Below are 19,542 nucleotides of genomic sequence, written 5' to 3' on the forward strand. Positions count from 1 at the left end.
ACTTGCATTGCATTGCATTGCTCCTATTTAAATAAACGCAGTATATTGCATTGCTTTACACTGTGACTCGCTGTAGATGATTTCTCATTGCGAAATCGTATTCTGAGAGATCATTTTGGTGATAGCACATAAGTGCACATGGACAGGCTCGTGAAAGAATGTCTGTCAGTGTGACATTTTGTCTCCACTAAGCGGCAGCAGATTATTGTTTTAGTGTCGCAAATCAGTTGCTGTTACACTAACTACTGTTCCTGACTCTATTGAGTCTCTTCAGGGATTTATCAGCTGGGATATGACATTGTTTATTTTATTTATTTTTTGTTTGTTTGTTTTTTTTATATCATGACCCTCCCCAGAGCTACAAATAGGCCTAATTATAAATTTCCATAAGCCTCCCTGAGTGACTTGAGGAAAATGCATGACCCTGCCTTCACTATAAATACCCATATTTCACCGTTTCTGCCTAATATGTGTAATTTTTAGAGTTTTTTTTTGTTTTTTTTTTTAAAGAAAATGCCTTTAAAACTCACTTGCAGGTTTGGGGGTTCTGAGGGTATTTTGTAATAATACAAAATACAACCATTTAATGAAAAGTCCCTAAACAAAAAATTAGACAAGATAGGTAAGTTCATTATGTTGTTTTTTCTTTTGTCTGTTATGACCTATACCTCCCTTGATTAGTAGTGTATCTGTATATTTTATGTGCATAACTTGAACAGATTCTTGAGTACTGAATGCTGGAGTCTTGTTAATCTGCACACAGTGATTGCTGATGTGAAAATAACCAGTGCAGAGGATCAAAACAGGATTTGGCATTTAATATAATAGTCAAAATGTACAGTATTACTTCAGCCGGACATGCATGCAAAAATCATCTCAAACATCTCATGTGAAACCAGCACAAGACATCATACAGTTTCAAATGAAGAATCTTTTACACTCTTATATTAATTATTAAAGTCACATGACATTTGCACACTTTTATGGTCTAGGCTCTGCAATAAATGGTTGATTGGTTATGTTCTTTGACCCACTCTCCTAAAGGCAGAGCCAGTCAGACAGCTAACATTTAGGCCCACAATTTGACCTTCAATGCACATCAAATGTGTGTTTTGGTAATACTGTTAAAATTTTTGGTCTTCTTATTACACAATACCCGTCGCTTGTCACAAAAAGTATCAAAACGTGGGCTTTTTTTGCCAATGGAATATGATGAAACACATAATTTCCTTAAATAAAATATGCTCTAACACTAAAGCATTGCAAAGAGCTGTAATATAAAAAAAAAAAACATACAAAATGGAGGATTCAATCCTCTTTTTTCAGACATTTTTCATTTAGGACAATATGACTGTTGTGTTCAAAGTGCATTCTTATCTATTCAGGATTATTTAAAGAAAACATTTAGCAAAAGGACGGATTGTGCTTATTCGAAACATGTTTGCCACACCTTTAAAAAAAAGCAGATGGGGAAAGATTTGCATACTCAGCACAACAATCTGAAGCAGGACAGGTAGGAGGTGGCACTCATTCCTTGTGATAGCTCTGCTGTCACAAATCATGGTACCAGTTGCGGGTAAATGTTATTTATGAACACTCAGTTCACAGAATTGTTGCAATTTGAGTTATAGTAATGTACGTTTTGCACATTAGAATTATAGTTCACTTAAAATAACACTTTTGGTTAAAAATGGAAATTATAGCTCAAGAACAAAAAATGCAATGAACAGTAATACTGAATTGTGATGATTATCCCTTTATTTGAGCGGAGGGAGAAGTGGTTTATGAGGAAGTGCTTTGGAATTAGGGGTAGAAGTATCTGAAAGTGCTGAATTCACAAGACTGTTGATTAAAAACATAATGAGTCCTGCAAATAAAAAAACAACCTCACCACAGAGCACACACCATATGGCTTTCTCAACAAGAAAAACAAAATAAGAATTGTACTTTTGTATTCATTTGTGTTTTTGGTATCTGTGTATCTTAGTGTATCTTAGACATCCTCAGACTATTGGACAGTGGTGGAGTTAAGGGTCTTCAATGTCCAGGAAATCCTTTTTGGGCAGTTCTGCTCCTCTGTACCAGGCACAAGAGTTGTCACTCCTCTTGATACAAGCAAAGTTTCTGGCATGCGCGCCGTTGACTGTCCTCTCAAGCACCCAGTCCGTCCACAGGCACTCCTGCGGGCCGCGGATCGTGCAGGGGATGGAGGTGCAGCGGATGATCTGAGGGTTGGAAAAGAGACCAAGATTGGGAATTTAATTGACAACAAACACTGCATCTTTCAAGATTATTTAAGTTTGTAGTAATTTCCCCTCTAAACAAAAATGGTGCTAAACACCCAAAAGCAGCTCTTTGACTTGTAATCCTTGGGGAACTTATTCTAGTGCTATTTGGCACCCATGTTTTAAAAGTGCTGTACAGAACCACCACAGGTGCCACATAGCACTACGTTGTCTTTACATTTTTGAGCCTTGGGGCCTTTGAATGATGCCACAGATAAGCCAATATGTTTCTAAATGACACTTTTACTCAAAGTATGAATCATTATTGAGCATGTATTATAAAATTTTGGATTAAAAGATTCAGAATCCTGCACATAAGGCTTACGGAGAAACAGAATGTTACCTTTTCAAACAGAATATTTATCTTTTTGCACATGGGGTAAAAGTTTGAGAGCCACTAATTAAATGTGTTGTCCTCTGGAAATACACCATTTGTTGGCTATTTTTATGTAGTGTTTGCATTCTTCCCAAAGTACACGAAACAAAACAAAATGAAACTAAAATGACTAAAATGACGAACGAGTAGTGAACTTTTAAAGCCCCTGAAATATTCTGTAGAGATTCTCTGCTGGTTCGTTCCTTACTAAACTAAACTAAATTAACCTGAAGAAGTAGTAAAGAACCTCTAAATAACAGTGACTGGGCTTTAAATGTTCTCTACTGGTTCTTCAGTTAGTTTATTTAACTTCTTATTTACCTGCCACTATTTATGTCACATTATCTCACCAACAAAAAAATCTTACCATTAAAAAAAGTATAGTTGAGTTGAGTTAAGTTGAGCTGAGCTGAGGTTAGTTCACTGGGAGAGATCCAGGAGAGAAACTCTTACAAACAATACAGGGGCTTAAAATGTTCTCTACTGGTTCGCCATTTTAGTCCAGTCTTGTCTAGTTACGTGGGAACCAGTAGAGAACCTCTGGTACTACTGGCTCTTCAACTTAGTTTATTTGACTTTACTTTAGTGAGGAAATAACCAGTAGAGAACCTCTAAAAAAAGAATACAGGGGCGTAAAAGTTCTTTGTGTGGCAGTGGTGCTGTATAGCATCTCAACCCACACCAAAGAACCGCTGAGGAACCAACATTTCTGTGCGTACCTTGCAATCACAGCCCATTTCATAGCGCTGAGTCAGGCTGTTCTTCTGGGTGGTGCTCAAGGCGTCCCAGGGCTGAATGAGGTGACACAGTGTGATATGCACCTTCCCGTCAGTCTTCAGTTTGCCTTCAGTGAAAGAAAAGTAAATTAGATGACATGAAAACTTATAGGAAGACTTATCAGGAACAATATTCGTTATATTTTTTTAACGTGTGATTTGTAATGTGGTAAAAGTTGTACCTGTGATGAGATACTCTGTGCTGTTAGTCTCCAGGGTCACTCCACACACTGAAGGGGACGGAGCAGTGTAGATGGCGTCAATATCCTGGGTGGAACCTTTGAACATCTGACAATTCAAACAAAGAAAAGTACATTTAGATTCATGTTGGAATTAAGATTATACCCCAACATGAAAACAATAGCTTCAACCTACATACCTTGATTTGTTCGATGTCATACTTGATCTGTTTGATGCTGTTTCCATAGATGTCATTGCCGACGTCATCCTCCTGCTTTCCAGTCACCTTTGCCCTGATAACTGCAAAGACACAAGAACAACCCGCATTTACATGCATCCCATTTGAAGATAAAGTTTCAAACACCATTGTCATGTTAAAACCAAACAGGATCCGTCTGTATCTGATCGAAGCCCTGCCCAGGTTTGGCATGCTGGAGTCGGCCACAACACATTGCTGTGGCTTGGATCTGAGGAGTTTGCGTGTGCCAGGTGCTGGGAAGACAGAGGCAACATGAGTGTTTCATCAGCTGCAATCAGAGGGAGGAATGTGTGCTGCCTGCTCCCAGGCTCCTGGGCCGACGCGGGAGGAAGCCAGTCAGCAATCTTTGAAAAAGCTGAACTAGAACGCTCCCCTTCGCCCCGCAGGCCTCTCTGCCGGCCTGCCTCTCTGTCTGGATAGAGGTGCTGACATGCAAATCAACCTCTCCCCCTTTTGTGTGCAGCCTTTCCCCTTCTCCCTCTCTTTCTCTCCTGCACTCTGAAGTTCCCGAGGTTTGGACGGAGAAAAAATATAACTGTTCAAGTGGAAAAATATCATCAGAGCCATATGGATGAGCCTTTGAGCTCAAATACTGAGTATTCAACAAAAAAATTGCCTCTTCTGTCATGTGAATCCAACTGTTGAAGCACAGCATTGATCATGAGCCAGTAATAGCTAAATACCTTCGGATTACTGGTATTGTTTCATTCACACGACAAAATTATATTCAAAATCAAGATTTTTTAAAGTGGAGGAGACTTGCGACAGAGTTAATGTCAACCAGATGTTCTCCCTGAAGTCCTACTTTGCTTTCTCAAGGTGGCAGCTACTGACTGCCTCAGACCATCACCAACCCGCTTCCTTAACAAATAAGATCAAGCTTTTTCATTTGCTTTTAATATGACGAAAGTATGAAGCTGCGGACCATATGTGCCCCAATTCAATGACAAAAGAGCCTTAGAGAACATCTCCTTTTAGGGGTCTAAAGAGTCAACCCTTAGAAAAAAGAAAAAAAAACAGGGGGAAAAGGAGAGTGTAAGCACAGATGAAGAGAGTGATGGAGTGATGAGGATGGCTGCATTCTCCAAGCAGGGGAGGAGAGAATGGACAGGAATAGCAGTCACATTGCAGAGGTAGCCGAACAGTGTATACAGGGAGAGGGCAGCTGCTTAAAGCAAGACACTCACACAGGGAGAAAATGAGGTAGAGAGCACAACAGAGAGGGGGAGGACTTAACTCGTAGCCAGGAAAATGTGCAAAATACTGACTCGTGCAAGCTTTTCTGCAGAGCTGCTGTGAGGTAGCAGATGTACTGACAAACAAACTGCACATAACAGGCACGCTTTAGGAAGACCAACTGCACAGACTGATAATCTACAACCAGTGAAGATAGTTTTGGTTTACAAATCACCAAACTCTGTCAAACTCTCTGAGTGAGGAGTGCTGAGAAACTCTCCAACTTCTCTGGCTACAAAGTGGATTAGTGGTAATCTCCTTTGCCTGAGTGTGCAGAATCACACACAGATCACTTCTCCTCCAACCAGTGTAAAGTAGGGCAGGTGAAAATAAGCACAGTTTGTTAAAAAAACACTCTGAATTACAAGGATTATGTGAATGATATATGTAATCTGAGCACCAGGGCTTTCAAAAAAACATTGTGAGGGTCTCTATTAACTCTTTAAATTGCATTCAATGTGCCAAAATTAGGAAAATTATAATGATTTTCTTCCTTTATTTTTTATGTTTAACATCCACATTCCAGCTTTTAAAGTAATAAACAATAAATAAAATCCCAAACAAGCTCTGACACCCTTTCCACAAAAGCACAAAAGCACTTTACACTAGTCCTCTAGTTAAAGTCATTTAGACCCTATTTTCCGTACTGATTAACAGTGTATACCGAAATCTCAAAGGACTTGATGATTTCTTGAACAGGCTGACCAAGCCCTACAAAAATCATATGTTTCAGAAAAACCGGGACCTAAGGAAACCATCTAATTTTCTAGTTACTCAAACAATAAACACAATATTTTGTATGTAGTATTGTGGTCGAGGGAGAGCTTTAGAAAACAAAGACAGAAAGAGAAGAAAGCAGAAGCATGTCATGTAATTGCAGGGACTGTACATCCATTTTCCTCTCCAAGAAGCCACAAAGTGGTTAGACTGAAAGAGAAAAGCTAAGCTACAAATTTAAACTGACTCCTCAACTGAGCCACCCCAAAGAAACATGGGTTTAATCCACCATTATCATTTGTTTTCTTAAAAAATGACAATTTTTAAAGCCTCCGCCATTGTTACCAGTGCCAAAATTAGCAGAAGAGTTTGTTTTTCTGGTACCATTTTAGTGTTTACTTGATGTTGTTTTGCTGCACATGATATTGCTGATGTATAAATGTTTACATGCAATATTCTAAAAGGTGAGTTGCTCTTCATGAATTTATCTGACAAAAGTCTAATTTTCAGGGAGCACATTAAATGATCTTGCTGGACAGGCTGATGCAATGCATTATGACTGGAGATGCTGGAGTTAAAAACAGCTGAGTGTGCACAAATTCAATCTGGTTTTAATGGTAGCTCTGTTTTCACAGCTTGCAGAGGGAAGCTGTTTATACCGGAAGTCACGTTAGAAGGTTGGCTGTCTCTCAAGCTCTCATGTGATTCACTTTTCTTGTTCACAAAAGGGGCACAGGTACGCTCTAAAAACACAGAGGATTGTGAAATAAACTGCAAAATACATAATGAGGGAAGCATATGACCGCGCAGCATTCCTCTCTCTGCCTCAGCCACAGACCCGAGGGATCGATTTCAATTTATGAGGAAAGATTTTTTGTGCCTGCTCTGTCTGTTTTGACAAGACAAATGGAACTACATTTTTATAACTGACCTGGTATTTTGTTTTAGTTTACCCAGTATATGGAGAGAAAAATGAGCCAGGTTCTCATAAAATACGGCAACAGAGTTGAGGTCAACTAGGGGCAGAGGTAGAAACTAAAACTGCAGTTTGCTTTGATCAGAATGGTTTAACTCTTTTCTTCACTGTATTTTGACTTTGCTACCAAAAACAAGAATGCTACAAGAAGTACAAGAGATCATCTTCAAAACTGATGTTGCAAAGGACGCAATGATGCAACGATCTCACACAAATGTGTAAATTCTGCAAACTTTGACTGATCTTCCTGATTTTTAGGTTTCTATTGGAACATTTCAACTAAGTTTGCAAGCTAATCATGTTCTCCAGTAATTTTCCGTAGACTTCCAGACACTCTGACTGTTCGTCTGTGCAACTTGAGTAATACTTTCACTTCTGTAAACACTCTGACAGTAAGCAGGAGTTCTTCAATGCAATGTCTTACTGTGCAATACCAAAATAGAAATGACATACTAATTATTTTCATCCTACTGAAAACTTTGATTTAGTATTTAAAAAAATGCCTATCACCTACAGTTCAGAGGATAATAGACCAGTAACTTGATTTTGAAAGTGTCAGTTCACATTATTTTACAATATCAAGCCATCCATTCATTTTCAATTTTAGCAGCCTGGCCAGAAAGGCCAAAAGGCCAAATTTCTTCACAAAATGGTGGATTATGTTAAGTAGGAGGGTCTTTCCATCGTGCTGAAGCACAAGCAAGGAAGTTAAGGTCACCTTAGGACCCAACCTCATGGTGACATGAATCTGTGTGGCTCAGTCGTTCAAAAATGTTATCTGGATCAAAACGATACAGATTTGGAAATCCCATGTTTTGCTGTTCAGGATCAGATAATCAATTCTGCGATGTTTTTTCATTGCAACATTGGATCGAATCAACATGACTCAGATACAAACATTTCAAGACTGCTTAATCTTGATAACCAGGGCTCAAAATGAGACTACACATCATAATGTGTGCTACCAGCTAAAAACCAACAGGTAGAGAAGGCTTTGTAGGGGCACCTTAAATGTTTAATTTGAAGAGACAGAAAACAGCATTGGATGTCATAATTAGAAATTACTTCTTTCAAAAGTTTAAACAGTTTTTGTTTGATATTGATGGCTATTTGGTGGCTATTTTATGCAGGCGAAATCTTTTATTTATTTTATTTTTTTACTCTTCTGTACTAAAGGGCTAATAGGTAGCCCAATGTCCACTTTATCTGTTAAACAAATTAAGTGCAACTATAAATAAATGTGGGCCTGTGTATAAATAATATTTGACCAATTCAAAAGTTTTATTGCATGTTTTTCCTGAAATTTCCCCAGGATCTAACCTTCTGCTGAGCTCAGGATAATTCTGATGTTTGTTTTTTAATCAAAGGTAACCCAATTCCATTAAAATAGTTTGAACAACACATCATGAAGGTTTGATCCAGACCAAAACAAAGATTGGACTGTGATATGAACCAATTACTGGATCCTTTTTTTCTTTTGAGCAACCTATTTTCAAGATTTTATCCAAGATGAAATCCAACCAGATTATTACTAAGGCCTTCATCTGGAATGATTTAATTTTCAAGGCTCATCTTTATACTGTGGAGGAAGGAAAGGAAAGGAAAGTGCACAAAATTACACTAAAAATGCCAAGTATAATGACAAAAGAAATACAGTCTTCATGCCAAAGGTTAGAATTTGTTCCATTAAGTCAAACAAAGAGATGTCATGAAATTGCTGTTTGCTATTCAAGAAATTGGCTCTTTGGCCTACTATAACCTTTGATACTGGAATATTTTTTAATAAGAAATGGTTAAATATCATCTTAGCCAACCTCCCTCTCTCCATGTGTCTTAAATTAGCCAACTGGCTGCATTTTCTCAATGGCAACCTTTAAATGATCTCAATTAAAAAGGTAAAAGGGACTGCTAGGAACTGCTGACTTTCCTTTACAGTAAACCCTCTCCAGCAGGATAATGTGGTTTCTTCACCCTCCAGCGCCGTGGAATTCAATGGTAAAGAGAAACCTTTGAATAAGTCAGCTTCTGTATACATACCACATACTCAGCCAGCTCACAACCGAGAAAAAAGACCCTCAGCAAACCACCAATTTAAATAGCTACACAGGCTGGTCACTGTTGAGACTCCCGCTAGCTTAAGGCCAGTGTTGGAGGCAGCAACAAGTAGTTTTTTGTAATAGGTAAAAAAATAAATAATGACCTTTGAGAGAGAGTAAATCAAACTGCTATTTAGTAGTCATTAAAGAAGTGCACCTTAAAGGGGAACGCCATCTAAATTAAGAATTACAATATGTTATTTTCATATCCTTGAAGAGTTCAATTGATATTTGTGAACATGAGCCACTCTCTCTCAAAGCCAGAAACCAGAGAAGTCAGTTTTAAACTTGTAATGTAGGTTGCAGGTCTGGAGCTGCTCCATAAGACAGCGAATTGGGGCCTGATTTTGTGGACTCACAGAATGTTTGTTTTCTGTTTTTTTATATATATATATATAAATGTATAAAAAATAAGCTTTATTTTGTTGTAGTGAAACAGAAAATGCACCATATACTCAGAACATTTACCCTGCGCTCTCAGTGTCATCTTGAACATGTTTACTGGTTCAATAGTCTGTGGTGCAGTTCCAGACTATGTACGTGATGACATCACAAATTCAAGTTTTAGCAGTCTGGTTCTTCGATTTGGGATAAAGTTGTTTATGTTCACTAGGATTTTTGTATTGTCTTAGAGCATGAAGTAACACGAATGAATTTTGAAAATGGGCGTGGTTCCCCTTTAAAACGCTCAACAACTGAGATGAGGATAGTAGGAATAGAAGGAATTGTTTACTGGCATGATCCTTGGCATTACTTGATCCAAAGTTTACTCGCCAGAATAAAATACTTAAAATTGTGTCTGTGCTGATTCGTAGTGAAACATTGACTCTTCAAATGATAGTTAGAGACAAGGCAGTAATTATAATATATATATCAGGTGGGACACAACTCTACCAATATTTAAATATGATCAAAATGTCCCCCCAAAAATACTGATAAAAAACAGAAATAGAAAAAAATCTATGCTACAACAGGCAACTGAAATAACTATTGGCACAGGTCATCATAATCAGAAATAAACTTCACATATTGACATTATTATTATGTGATATGTGTGAGTGAATTTGAGTGTTGAGGTTTTAAACATTTAAATGGTGCTGCATTTGTAATCTAAGTATTTATTTAAGTAATGGTAGCTTGCATTTATTGCATATTAGGAACTGTATAGTTGTACCTGTTTATGATAATATATATATATATATATATACCATAAAAGAAATCCATGGCTACAGCCCTGGTTAAATTGGCATAAATAACAGTGTGAATTTGCCTCAAAAATGATGTGGCAGAAATGCTTTAGAAAGCAAACATGTTCAAATATTTCACATTTTATGCTGCAGATCAATAAATAGGCTAAACAAAAGTTAGCAAATGACATAAAGCTCATTTCTGTCACTGCCAAGACTCTACAAAATCAACAGATGATTAGAGACAGAGAGGAAAAAGAGAGGAGGGCAGTGGAAAGAAAGATTTGAGAGACAGAAAATTCCATCCTCCTCCCCCTGTAATTGTAAACACAAGACCAGGAGAAGTTTCCCTCTCAGCATTTACAGTTTCGTTGCCAGAAATAAATGAAATGATCCTCACACACTCAAACAAATAGCGAGAAAATGCTAATTGATATTAATTCACTGCACTCTGTGAATCAGTGAACTTACCGACATCTGCGTTACAAACTGCCTGCTGAGGATGCGATGGGGAGCAGCTGCAGGCTTCTGCTACTTCTTCCACTCGCCACAGAAACAGGATGGCCAGAGTGACAAAACAACTGTTCACCGTCCAGGACATCTTAAAAAATATAATTTAAATAGATGGAGGGAGTAAAAAATATTAAAGGTGCAGTTGTCTAAAGGAGATCGAGCAAAAATGTCCCCAAGCCTCAAGTGCCAAGCAGACGGTCCACTTGTCAGAGTGAGAGACGCACAGGTCTTGAGTAGGAGTTCACTCCTGTTGCAGACAAAGATGCAGAGGCTCTTCCTCTAAGTCTGTTTTCCACTATCAGGAGCAGCCGCGTTTTATTGCAGCGGGCTGGCAGCAGACTCCTCCCCGCTGGAGGCTCAGCCAGTGAGCTGCAGGACTTCTGTGGAAGTCAGGGGGCTCCCGGTACTTTCTGTCACAACTGTCGCACCAGGAGGTGCGTGATCGTGCGCGATCGTGTTTGATACATACATCTGTTGACACACCCTCAGTCACACGCACACGTGCATTTTTCCACTTCTCTATTTGTGTCACCCATTTCCCCAAATCATCGCCACAACTTTTACATTAAGTGCAACCATGAACTTTTCCCGCATCTTAACCTCGAATCACCTTAAAACAAGATTTACCGAAATTAGTTTAGTAATAAAGGGGGAACATTTTGCAATTATGTCTGAGGTTTTTCCTTATCTGACCATCTTTGTGTGTTTATTTAGAAACAATACAGCAGACAACTCTTTTGTGGTTTTACCAGTCCAACATGAACAAGGAAAATGACCTTATTATTCATGTAATGGATCCTTTAGGGAACATGAGTGAGCTTGGCTTGAATTCATAGCAAAATGGTCATAGATGCAGGTGTGTGTGTGTGTGTGTGTGTGTGTGTGTGTGTGTGTGTGTGTGTGTATGTGTGTGTGTGTGTGTGTGTGTGTGTGTGTGTGTGTGTGTGTGTGTGTGTGTGTTAAAATGGGGAAATTTTGGCCCTGATGATGACGGAGCTAAAAGAGAGGTCAGAGGGTCACCAGGATTTCGAAGCCATGACCTTCAACAGTAGATCTGAAGAAATATTTCTTTAATAATAATTTATATTTACCTTATGAAATGTTGTTTACTGTATCTTGTTTATTATATCTTTATATTTTTATCCTATAAAATATTTATTGACATTGAAATTATTTCCACATACTAACCGTGATCTAATGAAGCAGCTTTTGGTGATTAAACAAAATGCTAAATGTTTAGCTCGCTATGTCTTTTGTTTTTAATGTGAAATGGTAATAAATAAATGTTAGCCTGAGCAACCTGTTGTGCACTGGAACTTTAATTTCTTTGATTCATTTTTACCCTGCACCAACTGGCACCCAGGGGAGAGGCACAGCTGTGCACAGGGTTTCTTTGTTTCTTTTGCGAAATTGTGAAGGTTCGGTGTAGTACAAGTATATTGTTAGAAATGTAATGTAATAAAATAAGTATGTTTGCTTTAGTGAATAATCACCTAAAAAAAAACTGTCATTTTTTCGTTAACCTGGAATGAACTGTTTATAAAGGAAGTGGCCCAGAATGGAGAAACCAAACACTGGCTCAAGATAGGGCCATTCGCATATTTACGTTTTTGCATCAGCGACTGTAATTAGCAGCCCCTATACAGCAGTCAGTGTAGGAAAACACTGATTTTATTCATATGAAACTGCTTTATTCAGTGTTTTTACCAGTTTTAGTTACCAGGTCCTTTTGTTTTGGAGTGGAGAGAAATTTATACAGATCCAGCTCTTGGTAAAAACCTTTTGAACAAATTTTTCAAATTTTTGCAATCTGCAGTCCTTATTTCTTGTTGCCACTAAATCCGCCAATGTTTTACACACTGTTCCTTTAAAGAGTAATTCTACATATTAGGAAGGACTCCTAATTGTATTCATGCCAAGAGTTAGATGAGAAGATCAAAACTTTGTATGTAGACTTTGTTAAACATAAAGCCACAGCAGCCAGTTAGTCTAACAGCTGAAAACAGAGGAAATCAGGCCTTGCTCCATCCACAAGTAACAGAATCTGCCTATCAGCACTGTTAAAGCTCATCAATTAACACATTGCACGTTGGTAGTTTCATCTGTACAATAACCAAAGTGTACATAAAAAATGCCATTTTTCAGGTCATGTGTCAGACTGTTTCTTGGCTGGGACCAATAACTTCCTAGAGGCTCCGCAGGCAACCATTTAGAGGTGAGAAATAGTCTACCACCCCAATCTTAAGGTAACTATCTGCTCATGGTAGTATGTATATATATATATATATATATATATATATATATATATACAGACATTAGCATGGTATCAGCCTTGTTATTTCATAAATTTTCCTTTAATGGAAGTTTGACTGGTAGCTGTGAGGACGTGCTGCTCTGGACTGACCTCCAACTGATCTCTGACCTTAGGCTACAATGTTTGTGCAGTAATCTTACAATATTTACAGTTTCTTAGTTACAACATATGTGGTAACACACGGTGTTGCTGTGATTTGTGTTCTTTCCCCCTTTTTGTATTTCTCAATTGTGTTGCAACGTAACACGTAACTTAAACCTGCAATGACTGATTTTAGAGCCTTTAGTGACACAAAAACAAGCTGTAAACACAACACCGACATATCCTCACCTTATGGTGAACTTGTTAGCACACTGTTATTTAATCACACATCCAGCAGTTACAGAGCAACATTATCATTCAATTGCACTCATGTTTCTGGCTACTTTGGAAATGCAAGTCCAATATCATTGCTCTTTTAGCTCAGTTTTTGGTCTTTAGCCGCTATATTTTCACTTTATGTTCCCGAGCTGTGTCTTTCTGCTATTTGGTGCTGAGCAGAGTGTACTGTTGGCTTTTAAAAGCTTATTCCTTAAAAAGAGCAGCATACTGTGGTTGAAAATGCCACCATGAGAGCTTGAATAGTATGGTTTTAGTGGAAAAGCTGTCGTCTCCAGAAACTGATGCAAACGTTCACAGGAACGTTTATTTCTCCATAATGGACCTTTACTGGTAAAATACCATAAGTTATTGTACAGTCATTTCCTCTAGAATACCATCAGTCTATGACTACAAAATGCAGGGCAGCAATTTGACTGATGAACAATTGAAACGGCTCCTTGGTGTTGTGCAAGTTGTTAACCTCTTCAGGCCTCTTCAGGGCATTTACTTTCAGCCTGGTCTAACTTTCAGGTCATCAAATACTGATGCTTTTTCAGGCTCCACGGCGTCTGATACTAACGAGCAAAGCTCTCTTTAGTGTTTGTATGTGATAGATTGAGCTTTCGACTACTTCCTATGTAAATTTGTCCACGGCAATACACGATTTGCCCGAAACACTGTCTGCCACTCTGATTTTATTCTGATGGTTTTCTATGTATTGTGTTGTTCTTTGTGATGTATCGTTTAGATCAATGGTCTTTTATTTATTGTGTTGTTTTATCTGATGAAATGTTTATATTTATGGACATTTATGTATTTTCCTGTTTTAGGTAGTGTAGGTTACTTGCAGTTTTTCTTTTTTTTTTTTACCTGCCCAGGAACAACTGATGTAAATTAATTGCAAGCTTACTCTGGTGCAATTACTTGTAATTGTGTACTGCCCCTGTAAAATAGATAAATTAAACTGAATTAAAATATCTCTAATGTAAACCTGTCAAACCTAGGCCAAACAAATACAGGACTTTCACACAGGAGAGTGCCGTTTGTGCTTTGTGTTGATGTTAACTGAATCAGCACACACAGGAAGGACCCCAATTGTAGGACAGCAGACAGGTGGATATGGAAAAGATACTTTAATTAAAAAAAAAAAAAATCCCAGTTTTAGGTAATATAAATAAGTAACGAAAAAAAGACGGATAGAAAAGAAAGCAATACTACAATTCATACAGAGGAAAAAAGTGATTCATCAGTGATCACGTCACTTAAACCTGCAATGACTGATTTTAGAGCCTTTACTGACACAAAAACAAGCTGTAAACACAACACCGACATATCCTCACCTTATGGTGAACTTGTTAGCACACTGTTATTTAATCACACATCCAGCAGTTACAGAGCAACATTATCATTCAATTGCACTCATGTTTCTGGCTACTTTGGAAATGCAAGTCCAATATCATTGCTCTTTTAGCTCAGTTTTTGGTCTTTAGCCATTATATTTTCACTTTATGTTCCTGAGCTGTGTTTGCCTGCTATTTGGTGCTGAGCAGAGTGTACTGTTGGCTTTTAAAAGCTTATTCCTTAAAAAGAGCAGCATACTGTGGTTGAAAATGCCGCCATGAGAGCTTGAATAGTGAAAAAAACAGTAAAGTTGTAGGCTGTACAGATAAACAATGAGCTGAAACTCTATAAACCTCTGTAAAGCTGAGAGGAGATGCAGATTCAGGTGATAACTCTTTGAGTTTATGAGAGTGATCCTTTCCACACTATTGCCGCATTGTCATTTGATACATTCTTATTTTGAAAATGGATTATAGCCACTTTAAACATTTATTTTTATGATGATTCGCAGCTGAGAAAATACTGACGTGGGTCCTGCAACGTAACCGTCAGGTCCCGCCACACAGTTATGTGGTTTTAATTCAGTGAAAGTGTTTATGCATGCACAGTCGATTTCAGTAACAATTAAAACAGTGTTTGTAACCGATGAAAATACTGAGGAAGTCTGAGGGAGGACTGGAGGAGTGGAGAGAAGTGACATCATCCCCTTAAATTTAATAGATTCAATCTGGCAGTGATTCCCCCAAGTGAAAGCTACCCAAACCCCTCCACTCTTCTGTGAAAGAAACATTATGCTATAATCAAATTCTTTAGTTGTTCCTCATGGCTTACTCAAGCACAAAAATAGATGGCTCTTTTGTTGGAAAGTTCAGCGCTGCAACACCACCTCAGGAAACTGAGGATCTCAAGAGTTTTGGGGTTTTGTGGCCTCCTGTGTTGATTCTGGCTCAGAGGCAAGAGATCACAGTGAGGGCATGGTGTGTTTGATGATTAGAGCTAATGGCGAATAACGGAGAAGACCGAGGAGAGGGAGAGGACTGGATCTGCTGTGGCTGCCTCGCTCCCTGACATCATATTTGGCTACCGACTGTCGGTCTTCTGGCCACTCCGGCAAATATTTCCACTCTTTTCCATAGTTGAGCATTTTTGCCTGGTTGCTTTTCCACAGGTCTCTGTTACTTGATGTCTGTGTAAAAACAGGCAGGGAGAGAGTGAAAGCAGAGAGGAAAATGGGACAACTGATTTGATATCATCTTTGAGATGACTAACGGCATCCTTGAGTGAAATTTGGTAACATTTTCTTGAAGATTAGAGTAAGAATGCCATCACTTAGATTAGGAAATTTTGTAAGTCCCTTTTGTATGACTCGCAATCATAGTGGAAGTTACCAGACAAAGAAGACGTAAAACAGGCACAACACAGATGTTGGGCGTGGAGCAGAAATTAAGACACGTGAGAGGAAGTGACACATCCAATACCAAATGAGAAATATGCTTCCGTCTCTTTCAACAGTTTACCGAACAAATCAGAAGAACAGCAGACTCCTTTCTTCTGGGCAAAGCCTGCCGCCCCCTGTCCAAACAGTCGGCTTCCTATGCGCCAAGATGCTGACTAATGTGGTGGGCTCTGCTCAGATCACAGCCGTGTCCCCGGCCCCTGGGCATATTTGAAATGACATCACAGCACGACCATACTGAGCTATTCCCCACAGTGCAACTCTCCCTTTAGAACTGGGTTTTATTCGCCAGTTAAGATCTGGATTATTGTATCAACATTTGGTTTTAATTTGCTGAAAGAGGGCGGATTTGTCAAAGAAGTGCCATGTAAGCAGCCCCCTGTGTACTTTACAAACTCCGAAAGGGGCTCAGGAATGGCCTGAACCTCCATCCCCTAAATTACAGACTTGCAAGGCCAGGAATACTCTCAATGCCGGCAAGACAGAAAAAAAAGGAGGGTCTCATTGTGGGAACTGGTGGGTGCTGTGGCAGTGACCCACATCCTCTGCCTCCAAGCTCCTGCCCTGCTGCCTGCACGTATCCCACATGACTTGACCAATGTGTTTCGATTGTCCATCGCCCTGCTGCATGACCGCCCCCTCCTCTTAACCATCATGGCTTTGATGTGACCCAGCCGCAGCCCAGGGGTAATTCCCATCATTTTCCATTCATAAGTACAGATGTTTTATTGTTGACAATGTGAGACAATGAATCAGCGTTAGTGAATTCACCTCAGAGACAGGAGGATAACATCTGTGTGAAAAAAAAAAAAAAAAAAAAAATCACGCCATTGTGGGCCACATGACCTGGAGTGTCTCAGTGTCACGTCTCAATGTAAAATGGCGTCACCATGAGTAAGCTCACAACCCCCAGCATTGTCATTGTCATAGTATGGTTTCAGTGGAAATGCTGTCGTCTCCAGAAACTGATACAAACGTTCACAGGAACGTTTATTTCTCCATAACTGACCTTTACTGGTAAAATACCATAAGTTATTGTACAGTCATTTCCTCTAGAATACCACCAGTCTATGACTACAAAATGCAGGGCAGCAATTTGACTGATGAACAACTGAAACGGCTCCTTGGTGTTGTGCAAGTTGTTAACCTCTTCAGGCCTCTTCAGGGCATTTACTTTCAGCCTGGTCTAACTTTCAGGTCATCAAATACTGATGCTTTTTCATGCTCCACGGCGTCTGATACTAACGAGCAAAGCTCTCTTTAGTGTTTGTATGTGATGGATTGAGCTTTCGACTACCTCCTATGTAAATCTGTCCACGGCAATACACGATTTGCCCGAAACACTGTCTGCCACTCTGATTTTATTCTGATGGTTTTCTATGTATTATGTTGTTCTTTGTGATGTAATGTTTAGATCAATGGTCTTTTATTTATTGTGTTGTTTTATCTGATGAAATGTTTATATTTATGAACATTTATGTATTTTCCTGTTTTAGGTAGTGTAGGTTACTTGCAGTTTTTCTTTTTTTTTTTTACCTGCCCAGGAACAACTGATGTAAATTAATTGCAAGCTTACTCTGGTGCAATTACTTGTAATTGTGTACTGTCCCTGTAAAATAGATAAATTAAACTGAATTAAAATATCTCTAATGTAAACCTGTCAAACCTGGGCCAAACAAATACAGGACTTTCACACAGGAGAGTGCCGTTTGTGCTTTGTGTTGATGTTAACTGAATCAGCACACGCAGGAAGGACCCCAATTGCAGGACAGCAGACAGGTGGATATGGAAAAGATACTTTAATTAAAAAAACAACAACCCAGTTTTAGGTAATATAAATAAGTAAAGAAAAAAAGACGTATAGAAAAGAAAACAATACTACAATTCATACAGAGGAAAAAAGTGATTCATCATTGATGTAAAAATATTTATTAGTGCAGCTTTAAAACCCCATACATCTCATATACATTGTGCTGATTTTCACTGAGACTACACAACATGAAGAATTTTCCATTTAATTTTGTGTGATCCCAAAACACTTCTTTTCTTCTACCATATAGTAAGAGGCGACTGGAAAATTTTGGGAGGGCATTTTTGATACCATCCAAAGACAATTTCAAAACTCTGAGGCAAACCAAACAAACAAGTATGTCATGACTTGTGGGTTAATTATTTGTTGGGTAAAATGATGCAACAATGAAAACACAGCCAGATGTTACTCACAGCAAAACAAGTGATGAAATATCTGAACTTTCCCTCTTTCCATCCCGGTGAAGACATTACCATATGCACAGGATTACATGTGGATGAGTCACAGTTGCAGTACAGCGCTCTCTCCTGTGTCAGAATAAACATTGCCATGAGTTTGTACAGCTCTGAACCATGAGTACATGTTGAAAAGTCATTTTTAAATACACACAGTGATCATGTAATCATCAGCTGAAAGAACTGATCAATCATCTTTTGTCATGTAATGCTTCGGGGCGCCCATAGTCTGTCTCACTTCTCAGAAATCCATGAATCATCATATGTTCTATATGCTTGTTTTATATGCCGCATGTCCAGGCATGTATGCTTGCATGTTGTCAAAGTGCGATTGTCAGTGCAAAGACTTGAAGACAGTCTGGTGGGGACACAAGTGCTTGGGAATATTCCATGATTCATAAAGAGGAAACTGCTATTATCCTCAATCAAACCCTGCAAACACAAGCCCTTTCACATGCAGCACCTTATCTGATGATGCTGCATCAAGCTGACATGTTTGAAGTTTGTTGTTTTCATTCTGTTGGGGAAAAGTGTGTGTAAAAACGTGACCTTTTTTTGACTATTTCACATGGAAGAAGTTAACCAAAGTTAACCAGATTTGAATTATTTTAGCAAGCAAGTATGAGGTATAATCGTATTTCTAAAATTGTGTCTAACTATTCCTTTAAGATAGTATTTTAATGACATATAGCAGAAATACTTCAAGTTTCAAACGGCATTGCATTATTTTTTATTTTTTCTCCTGCCCAATGTGTGTTATTTCACTACTCATATTTCTGATATTTGTATTTTAACCCTTAAGTGAACTGTGCTGTAGTATGATCGCTGGGGATAAAGCTCAGACGAGAGAACACACTCTCTCACATATTATATTATTTTAGCACTTCCATTAGCATTAATTTAGCGCTTCCAGAACTGCAACATTCTGCATATGTCCAGTTTGAGTGAAGCTAAAAATCAGTCTGATGATTCCTAGCACTTGGCCTGGTTTTATTGTTTAAAACCTGGATTGATATCAGTTTTCTTGTGCTGCCTTCAGGCGCCTTTCAACAGCTATTTGACCCTTTGAAACCTGAGCAAATTGGGTGTGAAAACATGGGGAAAAGGCGATGACCAACTTGGCAAGAAATATCCCACAAATTGCAAGAAATAGGTAAAAGGTGACAAAAATTACCTAAAAATAGTTCTTAAAAAGAGGGGTGGAT

General features: G+C 38.6%; 1 protein-coding gene across 1 annotated transcript; it reads right to left on the bottom strand.

The window, feature by feature from the left end:
* Positions 1-803: 803 nt before the first annotated feature.
* Positions 804-10,900, bottom strand: LOC121956489 (metalloproteinase inhibitor 2). Its single transcript, XM_042504730.2, has 5 exons — positions 10,560-10,900; positions 3,817-3,917; positions 3,620-3,725; positions 3,381-3,505; positions 804-2,225 (listed from the first exon to the last, which is right to left on the bottom strand). Exons 1-5 carry the CDS (start codon positions 10,687-10,689, stop codon positions 2,028-2,030), a joined length of 660 nt encoding a protein of 219 aa, XP_042360664.1. The 5' UTR covers positions 10,690-10,900; the 3' UTR covers positions 804-2,027.
* Positions 10,901-19,542: the final 8,642 nt, after the last annotated feature.

The sequence above is a fragment of the Plectropomus leopardus genome, chromosome 18 (assembly GCF_026936395.1).
Source record: "Plectropomus leopardus strain MGB_pleo_1.0 chromosome 18, ASM2693639v1, whole genome shotgun sequence".
NCBI lineage: Eukaryota > Metazoa > Chordata > Actinopteri > Perciformes > Serranidae > Plectropomus > Plectropomus leopardus.

What these genes read in the sequence shown, in the direction of transcription:
- LOC121956489 (XM_042504730.2), bottom strand. Translation starts at nt 10,689, where the DNA reads ATGTCCTGGACGGTGAACAGTTGTTTTGTCACTCTGGCCATCCTGTTT. An exon ending in ATGACATCGAACAAATCAAG is followed by an intron (nt 3,726 to 3,816) that starts GTATGTAGGTTG and finishes TTGAATTGTCAG; the next exon opens with ATGTTCAAAGGTTCCACCCA. An exon ending in AAATGGGCTGTGATTGCAAG is followed by an intron (nt 2,226 to 3,380) that starts GTACGCACAGAA and finishes TCCAACCCTCAG; the next exon opens with ATCATCCGCTGCACCTCCAT.